Source organism: Staurois parvus, unplaced genomic scaffold (genome assembly GCF_062004578.1).
Source record: "Staurois parvus isolate SC_StPar_1 unplaced genomic scaffold, SC_StPar_1.0 ptg000604l, whole genome shotgun sequence".
Lineage (NCBI taxonomy): Eukaryota > Metazoa > Chordata > Amphibia > Anura > Ranidae > Staurois > Staurois parvus.
The window spans coordinates 5,133,272-5,154,272 of NW_028318400.1; the positions used below are offsets into that span (position 1 = coordinate 5,133,272).

Here is a 21,001-nt window from a genome sequence, read left to right on the forward strand (position 1 = left end):
GGGTGCTGGCAGATTACGGACCTCCCATTGCTGCTGCCAGGTCCCTAATCTGCCATGGGCCCCTATACCGCCTCCTCATGCTGCTGCCAAGTCCAGAGTCTCTCATGGGTCCCTGTACGGCGTCCCATTGCTGCTGTCTCTATCGCCACACTCTGCCATGTGCCACTTTCAGGTCTCCTCACACTGCTGGTGTGTTCAATTTTTTGTCATAGGGTGCTGGCAGATTACGGGCCTCCCATAGCTGCTGCCAGGACCATAATCTGTCATGGGCCCCTATACCGCCTCCTCATGCTGCTGCCAGGTCCAGAGTCTCTCATGGGTCCCTGTACGGTGTCCCATTGCTGCTGTCTCCATCGCCACACTCTGCCATGTGCCACTTTCAGGTCTCCTCACACTGCTGGTGTGTTCAATTTTTTGTCATAGGGTGCTGGCAGATTACGGGCCTCCCATAGCTGCTGCCAGGCCCCTAATCTGCCATGGGCCCCTGTACCACCTCCTCATGCTGCTGCCAGGTCCACAGTGTCTCATGTCATGTGCCACTTTCAGGTCTCCTCACACTGCTGGTGTGTTCCATTTTTTGTCATAGGGTGCTGGCAGATTACGGGCCTCCTATAGCTGCTGCCAGGCCCCTAATCTGCCATGGGCCCCTATACCGCCTCCTCATGCTGCTGCCAGGTCCACAGTGTCTCATGCCATGTGCCACTTTCAGGTCTCCTCACACTGCTGGAGTGTTCCATTTTTTGTCATAGGGTGCTGGCAGATTACGGGCCTCCTATAGCTGCTGCCAGGCCCCTAATCTGCCATGGGCCCCTATACCGCCTCCTCATGCTGCTGCCAAGTCCAGAGTCTCTCATGGGTCCCTGTACGGCGTCCCATTGCTGCTGTCTCCATCGCCACACTCTGCCATGTGCCACTTTCAGGTCTCCTCACACTGCTGGTGTGTTCAATTTTTTGTCATAGGGTGCTGGCAGATTACGGGCCTCCCATAGCTGCTGCCAGGCCCCTAATCTGCCATGGGCCCCTGTACCGCCTCCTCATGCTGCTGCCAGGTCCACAGTGTCTCATGCCATGTGCCACTTTCAGGTCTCCTCACACTGCTGGTGTGTTCAATTTTTTGACATAGGGTGCTGGCAGATTACGGACCTCCCATAGCTGCTGCCAGGCCCCTAATCTGCCATGGGCCCCTATACCGCCTCCTCATGCTGCTGCCAGGTCCACAGTGTCTCATGCCATGTGCCACTTTCAGGTCTCCTCACACTGCTGGTGTGTTCCATTTTTTGTCATAGGGTGCTGGCAGATTACGGGCCTCCTATAGCTGCTGCCAGGCCCCTAATCTGCCATGGGCCCCTATACCGCCTCCTCATGCTGCTGCCAAGTCCAGAGTCTCTCATGGGTCCCTGTACGGCGTCCCATTGCTGCTGTCTCCATCGCCACACTCTGCCATGTGCCACTTTCAGGTCTCCTCACACTGCTGGTGTGTTCCATTTTTTGTCATAGGGTGCTGGCAGATTACGGGCCTCCCATAGCTGCTGCCAGGACCATAATCTGCCATGGGCCCCTGTACCGCCTCCTCATGCTGCTGCCAGGTCCACAGTGTCTCATGCCATGTGCCACTTTCAGGTCTCCTCACACTGCTGGTATGTTCCATTTTTTGTCATAGGGTGCTGGCAGATTACGGGCCTCCTATAGCTGCTGCCAGGCCCCTAATCTGCCATGGGCCCCTATACCGCCTCCTCATGCTGCTGCCAGGTCCAGAGTCTCTCATGGGTCCCTGTACGGCGTCCCATTGCTGCTGTCTCCATCGCCACACTCTGCCATGTGCCACTTTCATGTCTCCTCACACTGCTGGTGTGTTCCATTTTTTGTCATAGGGTGCTGGCAGATTACGGGCCTCCTCATGCTGCTGCCAGGCCCCTAATCTGCCATGGGCCCCTATACCGCCTCCTCATGCTGCTGCCAGGTCCAGAGTCTCTCATGGGTCCCTGTACGGCGTCCCATTGCTGCTGTCTCCATCGCCACACTCTGCCATGTGCCACTTTCAGGTCTCCTCACACTGCTGGTGTGTTCCATTTTTTGTCATAGGGTGCTGGCAGATTACGGGCCTCCCATTGCTGCTGCCAGGCCCGTAATCTGCCATGGGCCCCCGTACCGACTCCTCATGCTGTGACGTTTCAACAAGGTGGAATTCAACCCTACATATGTTAGACCGCCTTTACGAACAGCGAAAGGCCATCACAGATTTCCTGATGTTAAAAGCGGATAAAGGTACTCCCTGTGTAACTTAGATGTCAGCCATTGGCAGCTCATGCGTGACACCTGCGCTTGCTCAGGCCCTTTGAGGAGGCCACGCTATTCGTGAGTCGGCAGGACTATGGGATGAACGACGTCATTCCTCTGTTGCACGTCCTGGAACAAATGCTGTTAACAATGGCTGGTCAGGGTGCGGTAGACGTGGCGCACAGATCTCAACGCCACATGACCCCTGTGGGGGCAGGACAGGAAGAAGAGGAGGAGGTAGAGGAGGACATTGGTGCTCAGGAATTATTGAGTGAAATGGGTGGTTTTTCCACTCAGCGGACAGGAGTGGAGGAGCAGGAGCATCTGGTAGAGGAGGAGGAGGAGGAGACAGAGGACCCAGACGCACCGTGGCAGTATGCTGTGGAGATGGAGGCAGGGAGTCCCTCGCATTCCTTGGCACAAATGGCCCATAGCATGCTCGCTTGCTTGCGTAGCGACAGCCGAATAATAACCATCAGACAGAGGGATGACTTTTGGCTGTCCACCTTGTTGGACCCTCGCTACCGTTCAAAAATGGTGGCCTTTTTCACACCTGCTGAGAGGGAGGCCAAAATAACGTACTATAAAAACCACCTATGTAGTCAGCTGGTCTCTGCCTTTCTGCGCCAACGTCCATCCTCAGACACTGTGGGCCCTGTGCGCTCGCGTTCCGCTGCCATGGCAGCAGGGGAGGGGTGGGGTGGTAGGAGCAATGGCAGCTCCACCAGCAGCGGCTGCCTCAGTCTGCAGTCGATGATGAGTAGCTTTCTTCACCAGCGCAGTGAGGAAACTACTAACCAGCCGCAGCAGCAGCAGCATCAGGTGGACCTGGAGCAGGACCTCAAACAACAGGCTTAGGCCTACTTGGACAGCACCCTGCCAACCGAGGTAGACAATCCCCTTGACTACTGGGCAACGAAACTTGACCTTTGGCCCCAACTAGCTGAATTTGCCGTTGAAAGGCTGTCATGCCCGGCCAGTAGCGTGGCATCGGAGCGCGTGTTTAGTGCGGCAGGAGGTATTGTAACTCCGCGGAGGACACGACTGTCCACCCAAAGTGTGGAGAGACTCACGTTTGTGAAAATGAATCAGGCGTGGATTAGTCTGGATTTCAAACCACCAGTTCCTAACACAACTGACTAAATCCGCCATGAATCATGCCCCAAACATGTGCCACTTTCAGATCTCCTCACACTGCTGGTGTGTTCCATTATTTGTCATAGGGTGCTGGCAGATTACGGGCCTCCCATAGCTGCTGCCAGGCCCCTAATCTGCCATGGGCCCCTATACCGCCTCCTCATGCTGCTGCCAAGTCCAGAGTCTCTCATGGGTCCCTGTACGGCCTCCCATTGCTGCTGTCTCCATCGCCACACTCTGCCATGTGCCACTTTCAGGTCTCCTCACACTGCTGGTGTGTTCCATTTTTTGTCATAGGGTGCTGGCAGATTACGGGCCTCCCATAGCTGCTGCCAGGCCCCTAATCTGCCATGGGCCCCCGTACCGACTCCTCATGCTGCTGCCAGGCCCGTAATCTGTCATGGGCCCCTGTTGTCGCTTGTTGGCATATTCCGCTCGTTCAGATGCTCCTTCTCCTGCTACTCCTCTTCACGGATTCCGTCAGCAGTCTTTCTTGGAATCCGTTTCCAAGAGACAACAGTTTGCGAGCACGCACCCGACGGTGCAGAAGCTGAACGTCCTCCTGTCCAAGTTGCTGCTGCCAGGCTCGTAATCTGTCATGCGCCCTTGTACCGCCTCCTCATGCTGCTGCCAGGTCCAGAGTGTGTTATGGGCCCCCGTACCGACTCCTCATGCTGCTGCCAGGCCCGTAATCTGTCATGGGCCCCTGTACCGCCTCCTCATGCTGCTGCCAGGCCCAGAGTGTGTCATGGGTCCCTGTACGGCCTCCCATTGCTGCTGTCTCCATCGCCACACTCTGCCATGTGCCACTTTCAGGTCTCCTCACACTGCTGGTGGTTTCCATTTTTGTCATAGGGTGCTGTATGGCCTCCCATTGCTGCTGCCTCCACCGCCACACTGTGGCTCCACACTCTGGTTTTGGCCCCGTGACTGCCCAAATGAGTGAAGTGTGCAGTGATTCTAAGATCGACGGCACTCATCTGCATGTCATACTGACTGTCAGTATTATTTCTCTTCCCCAGGAGACTCCAAGGGCATTTAAATTAAAGGTACAGTGTTCTGCACTAATATAAAGGCTCTCTGAAGCCTAGAAACACCCTTTTATAAGTTAAATTCGCAGCGAATATATTCAACTCGAATCAAAATTTTTCCACGAATTCGCCGAATCAGTCGAATCAAATTTTTGAATACTTCGCTCATCTCTACTGATGACACTAGTAATGGTGTGGCAGTGATCAGGAATACTGCTGCTAGCTTACACTGGGACTCGTGTGGCAGTGATCAGGAACACTGCAGTGGTCTGGTGACACTGGGGCTTGTGTGGAATTGATCAAGAACATTGTTGCTGGCTGCACTGATCTGGTGACACTGGGACTGATGTGGAGGTGGTCAGGAACACTGTTGCTAGCTTACACTGGTCTTGAGACACTGTACGGCTGTGTCAGTCATCAGGATCACAGTTGCTGGCTTGCAATTATTTGATGATGGTAGTACTGGTGGGACAGCACTCAGAAACACTTTTGTTGTTTTACACTGATCTGGGAACATTGGAACGGGTGTGGCAGGGATCAAGGACACTGAATAGCTGCACTCGAATGGTGTAATTTAACTGCTGTGGCTAGTGATCAAAGACACTAGGGGGTTTATTTACTAAAGCTGGAGAGTCCAAAATCAGACTCCCTTCTGCATAGAAACCAATCAGCTTCCAGGTTTCACTGCCAAAGCTTCATTGAACAAGCTGAGGTTAGAAGCTGATTGGTTTCTATGCAGAAGGGAGTCTGATTTTGGACTCTCCAGCTTTAGTAAATAAACCCCAAGTTGTCTTCAATGGCTGATCACTGATGTGTACTGATGAGGCTGCACTGATGATCAGTGTCCTGATTATCATTGTAAACAAAGTACTGACAGACTTGCTGGGTATCGGCGGTCTTTTCCTCACACAGACACAGCATGTAAGGAAAAGACTGCCGATAACCGGCAAATCTATTGACGTGATTGGCCCTTTACTGTGATCAGCTGTGTCCAAAAGGAGACAGCGGTCACAGAGCACATCCTATGCACGCCCCGGGGGCAAGGTTCTGAGATGTCTATGGATGCCCTCCCAGAAAAAAGAGCCGCGCTGTAGCCGTCTTTCAGCTATAGTGCAGTACTAAAGTGGTTAAAATACCCATTTGATAACAGCTATGCAAATATTGTGCAACTTAAAAATTCAACTGCCATCATTTTATTCTACAGCGCCTGGGTTTTCAGAAAATATATAATTGTTTGGGGGTTTAAAATAATTTGTATAAAAAATTGGAAAATATAACACATGCGAAAAATTAAAGTAGCCCCAGTGAAAAGTGGTTAAATCACTGCGATTTCAACCAGAATGGTAGATAAAGCTTCAGAGAATTTTAAATATATAAACTGCCCACACATGTCACAATCTGAATATGAAATTCACTACGTTTACATTTTGTACAGTGATCTAACGGAGTGCAACAGATCAAGGGGTAGATTTACTAGAAGAGTAACTGCTCACTTTACAAATATACTTGGCTTAGTAAATAAGATGCAGCCATGTTTACTCTAAATATACAATCATGTAAAACATTTTGGCCTAAGAATGATTATTTCGTATAGATTAAAAAGGAGTTTCCATGAGAGTCAAGTATGGCTTTACCTTCAAGTATGGCCAAAGCTTTTTGAGCATGCTCCTCTTCTGGGTCACAGGAGATCAATTATTTTTACACTTCTGTGACCCAGATTTAGCCTACTGTCAGCTGACATCACAGAGCCAGTCCAGACTTTGCAAGGATCCCCGACTTTAAGGTTGGGATCCACTCAGATGCCTGACCGGCAGTTGGCTCAGCTTTTTAGCGTGTGGCCGAAAGCCTGAGCCAGCCGCTCCCACCCCCTCCACAGCTCTGCACTCCAGTGAGCACCGAGTAAAGCAGTCACCACCCTCTGCTCACTGAAGACTGCGAACTAAGCAATCAAATGACCGCTGATCGCTCAGTTTTCACTCTTAGAGGCAGCAGGGACAGATGCAGCATCTGATCAATGCTGCAGTCACGTAGGCAAGGATGTACGTTTGTTTTATTTATTTCCCACACTACTCCTTTAATGCAGGGAATACATTAAAAGGATAAGTTCACCTTTTGGACAAAAACAATAAATGCACATTTTTTTGCAGGTAAAAAACATTTGCATTTATTATTTTTGTCCAAAAGGAGCCTGGAAATCATTGCACCAGTGATCAGTAGATCGCTGATACCATGCAGGCCTCCTGCAGATTTGTCAGAATATCTGTTTGCCGTACGGGATGTACAGTCAAGCAGATATTCCGACAGAAAGCTTCAATGAACTACCACGGCGCACCATAGCATCATGGTAGTTCATTGAAAACTAGAAGCCGACAGCTGCTATGGCTGCCAGGACTTGTAGGCACTCATTCACAGAACTCTGCTATTTTCAAATCTGACAGATAGTATGGTGAAACTTCTCCCCGTACTGTCAGAAGGAGGGGGGTGGGGGGCGCAACTGCAACTATGGGAACATGTTAGATTTTCCACCCTAAAACCAGGTGGAACATGTTCCCCAAGGTGAACTTTCAGGTAAAAAGCGGTTTGGGTTTAGAACCACCTTCACCTGGCATGTTGTTCCCACTGCAGCATTTTACAGTAGATCAATATAAGCCACCCTCAGGCCAAATCCAAATAGGTTTTGATTCATACATACACAAACACACTATTGTAGACTTGGTATACATCATTTGAGTACAATTTTGTATATAAATTTAATGAAATCCGTTTTACATTCCAATGTCAGTGTATCACAGATTGAGGAACAGGAAACTATAGAGGTATTTACTGAATGTATACACAGTGGCAATTCATACAGTGGATATGAAGTCTCTGATTCCAATTCAGATACAGAAATACTAAACCCTCCACCACTGCAGGCTTATACAATTAAGGCAGACGACAGAGACACAGACAGCGGTCCTTGTATAGAATATTCCTCTGCCTTCATGCTGGGGTTCATAATATCACCGTTAGTATCTAGAGACTAAACCCGCCATCTAGGATTCCTTCTTCTTGATGATTAAAGGGCCCACGTTGTCACCGGTCTCCTCATTGTGTTTCGTATGGGCGCCATCACAGTATGGGAACTAGGAGAAAAAAAACCACATACAAACATACAATTAGAGCAAATAGTAGCAAACAAACAAACAACATCTTATTGCACCTTAGCCCTGGTTCACACCATGACAGTTTCAAATAGCATGACATGTCGCACCCTATTGTAGGCAATGGAACTGTTCAAAACTCTGACTTTGCTGTGCCGCATTGATTTGGAGAAAAAAAAAAAGGGTTCCTGCACTATTTTTTGCAATTCTAGGTGAAACCTGCCTAGACATCTGTGTATGAAGTCACACCTGAAGCCACACTGACATGCGGCTCTGAAATTGTGTGAAGTCACATGATTTCAAACTCGGATCCAGTGTGAACCTGGACTTAACCACTTGCCAACCTCTCACAGTAAATATATTGTAAGCAGGCACATCAGCATACATATACATTGCTAGCCTTCTTCCAGGTTTTGGGTGTGCATTAGTGCCCCTCAGCTGACACATATGGTGATTGGACCCAGCACAAGTTTGGCAGCAGATTTCCAATCACAGCACAGAGTTCTGTGTAACAGAGAACAGTACAGTGATCTGGCTGTTTCTTCTCCTTGAAAAGCAGGGAGAAAAACAAAACAAAAAAAGACAACAGCAGATCAGTAAGTAAAAGTAGTACACATTTTAGGCACACAGTTAGCCCCTTGATATTAAGCTCTGCCCAGCCAATGTCATTAGCAAAGTATTAATGTCACCAGCAATTCCAGTGTGCCTCCTGGCCAGTGCCTGTTAGCACCACATTTCCCACCACTGACACACACACACAATTCTTGATTTGCATTTGCCATTGAACACCAGGATTGGCAGGTCCACCACTGGCACCCTGTGCTTTGCACAGATGAGAGCAGGTTTACCCTCAGCACATGTGACAGACGTGAAAGGGTCTGGAGAAGCCATGGAGAACGTTATGCTGCCTGTAACATTGTTCAGCATGACAGTTTTGGTGGTGGGTCAGTGATGGTCTGGAGAGTCATATCCATGGAGGGGCTTACAGACCTCTACAGGCTAGACAATGGCACCCTGACTGCCAGTAGATATCGGGATGAAATCCTTGGACCCATTGTCAGACACTACGCTGGAGCAGTGGGTCCTGGGTTCCTCCTGGTGCACAACAATGCCCGGCCTCATGTGGCGAGAGTATGCAGGCAGTTCCTGGAGGATGAAGGAATTGATACCATTGAATGGTCCCCACGCTTGCCTGACCTAAATCCAATAGAACACCTCTGGGATATCATGTTTCAGTCCATCCGATGCTGCCAAGTTGTGCCTCAGACTGTCCAGGAGCTCACTGATGCCCTGGTCCAGATCTGGGAGGAAATACCCCAGGACACCATCTGTTGTGTCATTAGGAGCATGTCCTGACCTTGTCAGTCATGCATACAAGCACGTGGGGGCCATACAAACTGAGTACCGTTTTGAGTTGCTGCAATGAAATTTCAGCAAAATGGACTAGCCTGCTGCATCATATTTTCACTTTGATTTTTGGTGTGTCTTTGAATTCAGTCCTCTGTAGGTTGATAATTTTCATTTCCATCAAACGATGGCATCCTTATGTTTCTAACACATTACCCCGTCCATATCAGTATAGATATCCAGCATGATATTTTTCCCCATTGAGATCTGCTGTGTTTTCATAGTGTTCCTTTAGTTTTTCACACACCATAGTTTGTAGGCGCTATAAAACTTTCACACAAACCAGTTATTATACACTTATTGTGATTTGTTTTTTAACCAAAGATGTGTAGCAGAATACATTTGGCCTAAATCTATGAAGAAATGGGATTTTTTTTATTGGATATGTTTTATAAAAGAAAGTAGAGAGCACGCAACTAGATTTCTTAACTGCTTCACTACAAACACCAGGGTGGTGGGCATGTATTTATGGAGTGCCGTTTATAAATGGCAATTCATAAAACACACCCATACAGCTGATGTGCCCATGACTGTTCTGTACCCTATGGTAGCTGGGTGTTCATGGTGAGAGGAAGGGGAGGGCTCTCAAATATAGAGGAAGTGAGGATTTATGAAAAGATTATTATTGAATAAAGAGATCAGCAGCAGTGGATTCATGGTGAGGGGTTGTAATGGATTGTGGGATTGTTTATTTTTCACCCAGGAGGGTGGTGGTTCAACGAGGGGACCCATAAACAGTCACTGAAAACAAAACACCCCGATTCTGTACTGGAATCCCCTTCAGTTGCCATTCAGCCTGCAGTTTGGCGACCACTGGTTGAATATATTGGAACGCAGTTTTGCTTTTCCTGACAATATTGAGCAGCATTCACATTTAGCAATATCATTTATTGGCTTATACTTTTCTGCTAACCTTCTTTGATCTCCAGCATCGGCAATAAACCGCCTTGTCTCCCAGATCTTCCATGTCGAAAGCATGAACTACCTTCGGATTGTCCTTCTGTACCGCCTGGTTTACCATAGCTTTGCAGCACTTGTCTTTACAGCAGAAAGATCTATATGCTAAATAGCCTACAGCAGCTGCACCAACAGCCAATACGGTAGCTCCCGCCCAATCTGTCAAACAGAAAAGCAGAAAGTTAAAAAAAAAACAAACAAAAAAAACAAAACAAATGGATGCACGTGAAAATACGAAACTACAGGACAAACTGCAACAAAATCAAATTTTCATCAAATTATTAAAGTGTTCCTAAAACCAGAAAAAAATCAGAGTACTACACATGGAAATGAATTGGTTCAAGTACATCCTTTCTTCCCTATGCTGTGGTCACGAGACGCCATTTATTTGTGTCGCACTGCACTGTAAAATAGGTGGGCGGAGCAAGCAGCAAACTCCTGATGTAGCCTGAAGACAAACTTACATTCCTTTATCTGAGGCTGCTTCCCGCTGACTGGGGCTATTACATTCAAATTTTAATAACGTAAGGGGGAAGTCTCCTCGGGAACCCAAACAGGACGTACGGGGGAGGGAAGTCTCCTCGGGCACCCAAACAGGACGTACGGGGGAGGGAAGTCTCCTTGGGAACCCAAACAGGAAGTACGGGGGAGGGAAGTCTCCTCGGGCACCCAAACAGGACGTACGGGGGAGGGAAGTCTCCTTGGGAACCCAAACAGGAAGTACGGGGGAGGGAAGCCTCCTCGGGAACCCAAACAGGACGTACGGGGGAGGGAAGCCTCCTCGGGAACCCAAACAGGACGTACGGGGGAGGAAAGCCTCCTTGGGAACCCAAACAGGACGTACGGGGGAGGGAAGCCTCCTCGGGAACCCAAACAGGACGTACGGGGGAGGGAAGCCTCCTCGGGAACCCAAACAGGACGTACGGGGGAGGAAAGCCTCCTTGGGAACCCAAACAGGACGTTCGGGGGAGGGAAGCCTCCTCGGGAACCCAAACAGGACGTACGGGGGAGGGAAGTCTCCTTGGGCACCCAAACAGGATATACGGGGGAGGGAAGTCTCCTTGGACACCCAAACAGGATGTACGGGGGAGGGAAGTCTCCTCGGGAACCCAAACAGGACGTACGGGGGAGGGCAGTCTCCTCGGGCACCCAAACAGGACGTACGGGGGAGGGAAGTCTCCTTGGGCACCCAAACAGGACGTACGGGGGAGGGAAGCCTCCTCGGGCACCCAAACAGGACGTACGGGGGAGGGAAGCCTCCTCGGGCACCCAAACAGGACATACGGGGGAGGGAAGTCTCTATGGGCACCCAAACAGGACGTACGGGGGAGGGAAGTCTCCTCGGGCACCCAAACAGGACGTACAGGGGAGGGAAGTCTCCTCGGGGGCCCAAACAGGACGTACGGGGGAGGGAAGTCTCTATGGGCACCCAAACAGGACGTACGGGGAAGAGAAATCTCCTCGGGGACCCAAACAGGACGTACGGGGAAGGGAAGTCTCCTCTGGCACCCAAACAGGACGTGCGGGGGAGGGAAGTCTACTCTGGCACCCAAACAGGACGTACGGGGAAGAGAAATCTCCTCGGGCACCCAAACAGGAAGTACGGGGGAGGGAAGCCTCCTCGGGAACCCAAACAGGACGTACGGGGGAGGGAAGCCTCCTCGGGAACCCAAACAGGACGTACGGGGGAGGAAAGCCTCCTTGGGAACCCAAACAGGACGTACGGGGGAGGGAAGCCTCCTCGGGAACCCAAACAGGACGTACGGGGGAGGGAAGCCTCCTCGGGAACCCAAACAGGACGTACGGGGGAGGAAAGCCTCCTTGGGAACCCAAACAGGACGTTCGGGGGAGGGAAGCCTCCTCGGGAACCCAAACAGGACGTACGGGGGAGGGAAGTCTCCTTGGGCACCCAAACAGGATATACGGGGGAGGGAAGTCTCCTTGGACACCCAAACAGGATGTACGGGGGAGGGAAGTCTCCTCGGGCACCCAAACAGGACATACGGGGGAGGGAAGTCTCTATGGGCACCCAAACAGGACGTACGGGGGAGGGAAGTCTCCTCGGGCACCCAAACAGGACGTACAGGGGAGGGAAGTCTCCTCGGGGGCCCAAACAGGACGTACAGGGGAGGGAAGTCTCCTCGGGGGCCCAAACAGGACGTACGGGGGAGGGAAGTCTCTATGGGCACCCAAACAGGACGTACGGGGGAGGGAAGTCTCCTCGGGGACCCAAACAGGACGTACGGGGAAGGGAAGTCTCCTCTGGCACCCAAACAGGACGTGCGGGGGAGGGAAGTCTACTCTGGCACCCAAACAGGACGTACGGGGAAGAGAAATCTCCTCGGGCACCCAAACAGGACGTACGGGGGAGGGAAGTCTCCTCGGGCACCCAAACAGGAGAAAAGGGGGAAGTCTCTTCAGGCACCCAAATAGGACATAAGGGTGGGGGGTGGGGACGGTCGGAGTCTCCTCAGACATCAAACAGGAAGTAAAGGGAAAGCTCCAGCATCTGGCAGGAAGTATGCATGCCCCTCTATCCATTGAACAAGAACAATTTGGGCTGGATTTGGTCCAAGGAGAAATCAGATTTAGTTGCAGGTTGAATGAAGATCATGGTCAGTAGACTAAAGGACAATGAAAAGCTTCAGCTGTCAGACAAGATCAAGTGGAACAAACATGAACGCTCCTTTATAAACGACATGACAGAATTCAATGGACGTAGGAGGAATGTGACTTTACACCCAGTTCTATGAACAATGGCTTTCTATAGAAGGGAATGACACGCACAAGGCACAGCTATACCCAGTACTTCCTTCTAACTATGGAGGAACTCAACCACTAGACAGATGAACGTACCATGCCATTACCAGACCCTTCATACCACCCATCACCACGAGATATTCAGGGCCTCTTCACATTTAAGTAGTAGTGACACCACCGTGCTGTACATAGCCTGGGCAGAGAGCAGAGCTGTGGGAGAGCCCCAGTGAGCCCCGCCCTCTACAGGCTGCCTACATAACACTACAGGAGGGGGCGGAGACAAGACCAGTCACCCTGCACAAGAATAGATAGCGGCAGTGACTGGTCTTTATTACAGAAAGCTGCAAAGTTTCACACTGGATTACTGCACAGATCTGAAAAAAATATACAAAGCACAGAAAGATACAAGAAAGAAAACACAGGTTTCAGCTTTAAGAAATCCATTGTGGTTCATTAAGGTGCTGAACTCTAGGAATGAACAAATTCTCTCACAGTGGAGCCGCCGACCCCCCTCCCCCCCCTCCCCCCTGCAAGGACAAATTGCTTGTCTAAGGGTGCAGGGGTCAGATGTATTATTTTTGTTTTCAGCCCGTTGTCAGTTGAAAACAGATCACAGGAGTGCAGAACGAACTGCACTCGTGGGATCCACAGAAGTACAGCCAAAAGAGCTTTGGCTGTACTTCTCCTTTAAGGCAGCCCATTCATTATGAACAGACTGCCAACGCACTTAATGGATAGGAAAAAAAAATGTATGACCCTCGGTTAAAATTGCCGTTAAAGGCTATATCCAGCTTTAAAAAAAATAATAAATGCACATCTTTTTGAAGGCAAAAATGCCAATTTATTATTATTTTTTACACTGCACCCGTAATCAGCAGATCGCTGGTGAGATGCCTGGATCCTGCAGACAAGCAGTACAGCCCTCCACCCACGCCCCCGCGCGGCCGGCCACCCACGCCCCCGCGCCGCCGGCCACCCACGCCCCGCGCAGCCGTCCACCCACCCCTCGCGCAGCCGTCCACCCACCCCTCGCGCAGCCGTCCACCCACCCCTCGCGCAGCCGTCCACCCACCCCTCGCGCAGCCGTCCACCCACCCCTCGCGCAGCCGTCCACCCACCCCTCGCGCAGCCGTCCACCCACCCCTCGCGCAGCCGTCCACCCACGCCCCGCGCAGCCGTCCACCCACCCCTCGCACAGCCGTCCACCCACCCCTCGCACAGCCGTCCACCCACCCCTCGCACAGCCGTCCACCCACGCCCCGCACAGCCGTCCACCCACGCCCCGCACAGCCGTCCACCCACCCCTCGCACAGCCGTCCACCCACCCCTCGCACAGCCGTCCACCCACGCCCCGCACAGCCGTCCACCCACGCCCCGCACAGCCGTCCACCCACGCCCCGCACAGCCGTCCACCCACGCCCCGCACAGCCGTCCACCCACACCTCGTACAGCCAGGCAGTTTCTGTAGGAAAAATCAATGGACTATCAGAGTGCTCACCAGCACCCCCTCACAGTTCATTGAGAACTTCAAGCCATGTGCTGTAATGGCAGACAGTGCTTGTAGGCATTTATTCACAGGGAGGGAGTGAACAGAGAGGAGAGGACATAGGACCTGAACATGCTGCTAAATACGGGTGGTACATACAACATGTTCCAAAGGTGAACCTATCCACTAAATGAACTGTACTGCTTTGCACTCACAAAGAATGGCACCACAATACTCCACACAGGGCAAATGGGCCCTTGAAGTCCATGTCTAGGCAAATGGGGGGGGAGGGGGATTTGACAGATTTAAATACACTAACATATTGAAGCCAAACTCCAGCTAACACTTTATAAGCAAACAGCTTTTAAAAAAAGGTAAAGGTTCTACATAAATAACAGCTGATCATTGTAAGCACCCCTGTCAGTGTAAGGCCCCATTCAGACGGGCAGATCCATTTGCTCAGCAGGGGATCTCTCGGCTGATCCCCGCTGAGCAAGTGGATGACAGTCCAGTGTTCACTCTGCTGCTGCAGGGCAGACACAGACAAATCCTGCTTTTTCCTATGAGGAGGTTGGATAGAGACGGACCACCTGTCCCTTTCCACACAGCTGTCATCTGATCTGCCGGACAGATGGGGAATGGATCCTCATCTGTCTGTTTTTGGCATACAGGATCAGATCAGATGCCTGAGGGTGTCAACAGGCACTTGTCTGCTGACACCTTCTAGTCCTTGGAGGTCTCTGGATGGTCTAACTGAAAAACTGACAGGTGGACCTGATCAGTGTGAAAGGGGCCTTAAAGTGTTACTAAACTCAGGACTTAGCATTCACTATATCCGGCCTCCCCCGGACCCCGCGTTCACTATATCCGGCCTCCCCCGGACCCCGCGTTCACTATATCCGGCCTCCCCCGGACCCCGCGTTCACTATATCCGGCCTCCCCCGGACCCCGCGTTCACTATATCCGGCCTCCCCCGGACCCCGCGTTCACTATATCCGGCCTCCCCCGGACCCCGCGTTCACTATATCCGGCCTCCCCCGGACCCCGCGTTCACTATATCCGGCCTCCCCCGGACCCCGCGTTCACTATATCCGGCCTCCCCCGGACCCCGCGTTCACTATATCCGGCCTCCCCCGGACCCCGCGTTCACTATATCCGGCCTCCCCCGGACCCCGCGTTCACTATATCCGGCCTCCCCCGGACCCCGCGTTCACTATATCCGGCCTCCCCCGGACCCCGCGTTCACTATATCCGGCCTCCCCCGGACCCCGCGTTCACTATATCCGGCCTCCCCCGGACCCCGCGTTCACTATATCCGGCCTCCCCCGGACCCCGCGTTCACTATATCCGGCCTCCCCCGGACCCCGCGTTCACTATATCCGGCCTCCCCCGGACCCCGCGTTCACTATATCCGGCCTCCCCCGGACCCCGCGTTCACTATATCCGGCCTCCCCCGGACCCCGCGTTCACTATATCCGGCCTCCCCCGGACCCCGCGTTCACTATATCCGGCCTCCCCCGGACCCCGCGTTCACTATATCCGGCCTCCCCCGGACCCCGCGTTCACTATATCCGGCCTCCCCCGGACCCCGCGTTCACTATATCCGGCCTCCCCGGACCCCGCGTTCACTATATCCGGCCTCCCCCGGACCCCGCGTTCACTATATCCGGTCTCCCCCGGACCCCGCGTTCACTATATCCGGTCTCCCCCGGACCCCGCGTTCACTATATCCGGTCTCCCCCGGACCCCGCGTTCACTATATCCGGTCTCCCCCGGACCCCGCGTTCACTATATCCGGTCTCCCCCGGACCCCGCGTTCACTATATCCGGTCTCCCCCGGACCCCGCGTTCACTATATCCGGCCTCCCCCGGACCCCGCGTTCACTATATCCGGCCTCCCCCGGACCCCGCGTTCCCTATATCCGGTCTCTCCCGGACCCCGCGTTCACTATATCCGGTCTCCCCGCATTCACTATATCCGGTCTCCTCCGCACCCCGCGTTCACTATATCCGGTCTCTCCCGGACCCCGCGTTCACTATATCCGGTCTCTCCCGGAACCCGCGTTCACTATATCCGGTCTCTCCCGGAACCCGCGTTCACTATATCCGGTCTCTCCCGGAACCCGCGTTCACTATATCCGGTCTCTCCCGGAACCCGCGTTCACTATATCCGGTCTCTCCCGGAACCCGCGTTCACTATATCCGGTCTCTCCCGGAACCCGCGTTCACTATATCCGGTCTCTCCCGGAACCCGCGTTCACTATATCCGGTCTCTCCCGGAACCCGCGTTCACTATATCCGGTCTCTCCCGGAACCCGCATTCACTATACCCGGTCTCCCCGATCTCCCACAGTACACAGAACATGGAAATGCAATTATTTTAGTAAATATAAACTGCTAAATACTTTTTCTCTTCAGCAGTATATTGCAGTCTTGTGACTTCAGCAGAGCACTGGGTAAAGGTTGTAGGAGGAGTTTTCTTTCTGCTCTAGGAGGATGCAGAACCCCTGACCCTCTTGTCTGGACAGTGCTGATTGGCCCTGTGCTGATCACATGCACTCTCTAGCAATACACACTAAACTGAGCATGTGACTGTGATTACAGGTACAGTTTGTCTTATCAGGAGTACATTTGAACAAGAGAAGGAACAGAGAAAACAGAATCAAAATGGCCTTTTTACACAATGCAGAGGATGAACCCCTTAGGTTCCACAATGCGTATAACAAGCATGCTATACTGCGTATACAGACTGATTTTACTATTGTGGGTTTAGTAACACTTATGGTTGGTCTCAAACCTCTAACTGCTACATCTGCAGGAGAGCTTGTTCTGTTAAAAAAAAGACTTACTGATTGAGAAGGTGAAGATGAAGCCTGAGGAAGGAATTAGTAAGCTGCAATATATGAAATGCTTGCTATCGGGTTTATTGCCACTCTACGTGTATGGCACATGACCCAATCTTCCATCACATGTCCAATCAGAAGTAGATCTTTCACCAATCTGATCCTATAGGAAATAATAGCATGTATGGCCACCATGAGATGACCTGGGACAGTGACATCACAATGTGAGGGGCCGGCTGAAGCCTCAGTGATCTGCAGACACATGCAGTCAGGAGTCTATAACACAAGCAACCCTCTCCCTGTGTGACAGGAAGGCTCACCTCGGAGTCCATGGCTGGAGCTCATGTCTTCCCTCTACTCTGTACTGGAGGAACGTCAAGGACACAGGCCACTCCAGACACACCCCCTCTTCCTACACAGACGGACAGCAAAACTGGCAATCACTACAGACCAGGCACCAGAGGAAAATACTATGTTACACACTATGTCTCTATTTTCTGCGCCATTTCGGGCTTCGTTCTAGATACAAATCTAATACAGTAAGCCACACAAAAATGGCGACAAACGTGGAGTCATTCCCTATGAAACGGTTGGGCCTCTAGTGATGCAATGCTCTTAGAATGCTCTTGCTTTATATGGAATTGCTTTCAGCGCGCCCTCTAGGGTCTGGAAGAAAAATAGCAAGTTGTTACGAATTACAGTAGAACTATAGACAAAACTATTTTTTTCTCATTTTGGATAGAGTAAGGGAGGGTTTATTATAACCCCTGTCAGATTTTTTTTTCACCATCTTTGTACCATTGCAGAGATTTCCCTTCACTTCCTGTCTAATAGCCAAACAGGATGTGAGAGGAAATCTCTGAAAATGAAGGCCATTCCTTCAGGTCACCAGAACTAGTATCCCCATTGGAAGATTTCACCTCGTTAACTATTCTGGGAACAACCCAAAATTTGGGATTTTCCTTTCACTTTGCTTGATAATGGTTGCGGTGATTGTAGCTGTATTAGTCCATTTGCAAAAGAAACAATTGAGTATATGTCATGGATAAAAATATTGGCACCCCTGCATCTCTGTCAGATAATGCACCACTTTTCCCAGAAAATTGTTGCAATTACAAATGTTTAGGCATTCTCGTGTTTATTTCTTTGTATTGGTATGACACAAGTGGAGAAAAAATCCCAAATCTGACACGGTCCATGAAAACCCCCCAAAAATGGACTGGACAAAATTATTGGCACCCTCAATTTAATATTTGGTAGCACACCCCTTGGAAAAAAAACCTGGAATCAATTGCTTCCTGTAACCATCAATACGTTTCTTACACATCTCTACCAGAATTTTGGACCACTCTTCTTTCACCAACTGCTCCAGGTTTTTCAGATTGGAGGGGTTCCTTTTCCCAACTGCCGTTTTGAGATCTCTACACAGGTGCTCTATAGGACTGAGATCTGGGCTCATTACTGGACAATTCAGTACTCTCCAGAACTTTGTCTGAAACCATTTCTGGGTGCTTTTTGACATGAGCTTTGGGTCATTGTCCTGCTGTAAGACCCATGACCTCTGATGGAGACCCAACTTTCTGACGCTGGGCCCCTACATTGCACCCCAGAATTCTTTGGTAGTCTTCAGATCTCATAATGCCATGCACACAGTCAAGACATCCAGAGCCTGAAGCAGCAAAGCAACCCCAAAACATCAAAGAACTTCCACCATGTGTGACTGTAGGGACTATTATTTTCTTTAAAGGCCTCATTTCTTTTTCTGAAAACAGTAGAATGATGGGCTTTACCAAAAAGCTGTAATTTTGCCTTGCCTGTCCACAGCACATTCTCCCAAAAGGATTTTGGCTTCCTCAGGTAGGTTTTGGCAAGCTCCAATCTGCCTTTTTATATTTCTGTGTCAGCAGTGGGGTCCTCCAGGGTCTCCTACCATAGCGCCCCTTTTCATTCAGATGGTGATGTATAGTATAAGCTGACACAGTTGTACCCTGTGCCTTAAGGTCAGCTTGAATTTTTCTGGAAGGTAAACAAAGTTCTTTAGCCACCATTTGAATAAAGGTATAACTGGAGGGACTGTCCTTTCTGAACCAAATCCAACTGTTCTTCTTTCCTCCTAAGATGTCCCTCTTTTTGGTGTGATGTGTAGGCCTTTCTAAAAAAATTACTATTTATCTATAAAAAGTGTTATGCTACACCAAAACCTTTCATGCACCCCCCAATCATTGCACGTTGACATTTTTTAAAAGCCAATAAAAAGGATAAGTAGTAGTAAATAAAACAATCATGGGGCTTATCCATAAATGTATGCATGTTAATTCTGGTAGGCCACAAATGGGATTTTATGGGATTATGGGATGTGACAGGGGTACGTACTTTACCTATATACACTGTGCTAAAATGTGTTCATCTTTCTCACCTTTTCATCTTCACTCTTAACACAACCATTGAGACAAACTTGGACAAGCAATAAATGATAAGAAGTACAGATTTGTATTAAAATAAATTATACTGATGCTATATATTGTGACATGTCATTGTGAATGAAGTAACTTATATTAAAACGTACCTTCAGGCCTGGTTCACACCAATGCATTTTTTAGTGCTGTTTGCAGGCACGCACTACCATTTAACATGGTTTCCTATGGGACGCAATCACATTTATGCTTTTTTGAATGGCTACATTTTTAGAAAGGGTCAGGGACTTATTTAAATGCAAAAAGCAGTGTTTTTGCTACAATGGAGTTCAATAGAGATGCGGCTCAAATGAATGTAGTGCGTTTTTGCCATGTTTTGTGTTTTTATTCTGCCCAGCAACAAAAACTTTTCCCCTTTAACAGAAAAAAACAAACAAAAAAAGTTGAAAAAACACAAAATGCGGCAAAACCGCACGTGTACAAACGCAAAGCGAAATGCAAAAAGCATTGAGAAAAGGGATCAAAAGAAAACTGCATAGGTGTGAACAAAACCTAAGTTAAATCTTTTTGTTTAATTTTGGATAAAGTAGGAAACAGTCTGTTTATGATCCAGTTGGGGAGATTTTCCCTCACTTCCTGTCCCTATAACACCAAAAAGGCACAAAAGCAATAAAAGCAATGAAAAGATCATCAGTTCTAACCTCTTCCTCACTCTACAAATATATATATTTGTCTTTGCCCTCACTGGAGAGATTTAATATCTTATTCGAAACACTTCCTATTCAGAAAGAGAGGAGGGGGAAATCTCCGCAACAGGGACACAGGTGGTAATAAAAAAACTTGGCGTGCAAAAAGGAAAGTGCTAAAAGTAGAAAGTATGAAGTCCATATGTTTTATTCAGACTGTTACATATGGTCAGTGGGCTTGATTTACTAAAACTGGGCAAATTCTGGTGCAGCTCTGCATAGAAACAATCAGCTCCCAGGATTTTTGTCAAAGCTTGAACAAGCTGAAGTTAGAAGCTGACCATGGCTACCATGCATAGCTGCACCAGATTTTACATTCTCCCGTTAGTAAAATCAAACTCAATGTGTTTCAACATTCATAAATATGATTTTAAAAAAAGCCTGACAGGCCCTAACCTTTCTGGATCTGAGCTTTAACATTTGAATTCTAAGAACCCCCCTTTACCCCTTGTGATATGGGGTGATTATACTCAGAGGTGCTGAGTGTTTTTAAGTCCACTTCAGGCAGACTTGGCACCCCACATTTATTGAAACATAAAGTTTTGTTCAAACTGGTTGCCCATACAGGGGTTCTTCTCAGCAACCATGCACAATGAAAAATGGTATCCCTCCCAGCTACACTTCAGCAGCACTGACCAGACCAGGGGTTCTTCAGGTTCTTTTAGCTTTTTATCATATCACTTTGCTGTATGGGCCAACTCCTGGCCTCCTGATAGGGTTCCCAGCACGCTGGGTTCTCACACACTTCTCAGGATCTCAGACTCCCTCCAGCCCTCCTGGAGTCAATAGTCACCTCAGCT

The 21,001-nt window shown here is 49.9% G+C and overlaps 1 protein-coding gene across 1 annotated transcript; it reads right to left on the minus strand.

The window, feature by feature from the left end:
* Nucleotides 1-7,170: 7,170 nt before the first annotated feature.
* On the minus strand, nucleotides 7,171-17,495 carry CISD1 (CDGSH iron sulfur domain 1). Its single transcript, XM_089692795.1, has 3 exons — nucleotides 17,362-17,495; nucleotides 9,909-10,111; nucleotides 7,171-7,570 (listed from the first exon to the last, which is right to left on the minus strand). The coding sequence occupies exons 1-3, from the start codon at nucleotides 17,384-17,386 to the stop codon at nucleotides 7,481-7,483; spliced, it is 318 nt and encodes a 105-aa protein (XP_089548921.1). The 5' UTR covers nucleotides 17,387-17,495; the 3' UTR covers nucleotides 7,171-7,480.
* Nucleotides 17,496-21,001: the final 3,506 nt, after the last annotated feature.

Bases quoted from the DNA above. Each gene is read 5' to 3' on its own strand.
- CISD1 (XM_089692795.1), bottom strand. From the start codon at position 17,386: ATGAGCTCCAGCCATGGACTCCGAG. The intron at 10,112-17,361 runs GTGAGCCTTCCT...TCTGTTTGACAG, and splicing joins CTCCAGCCATGGACTCCGAG to ATTGGGCGGGAGCTACCGTA. The intron at 7,571-9,908 runs GTTAGCAGAAAA...TTTTTCTCCTAG, and splicing joins GATGCTGGAGATCAAAGAAG to TTCCCATACTGTGATGGCGC.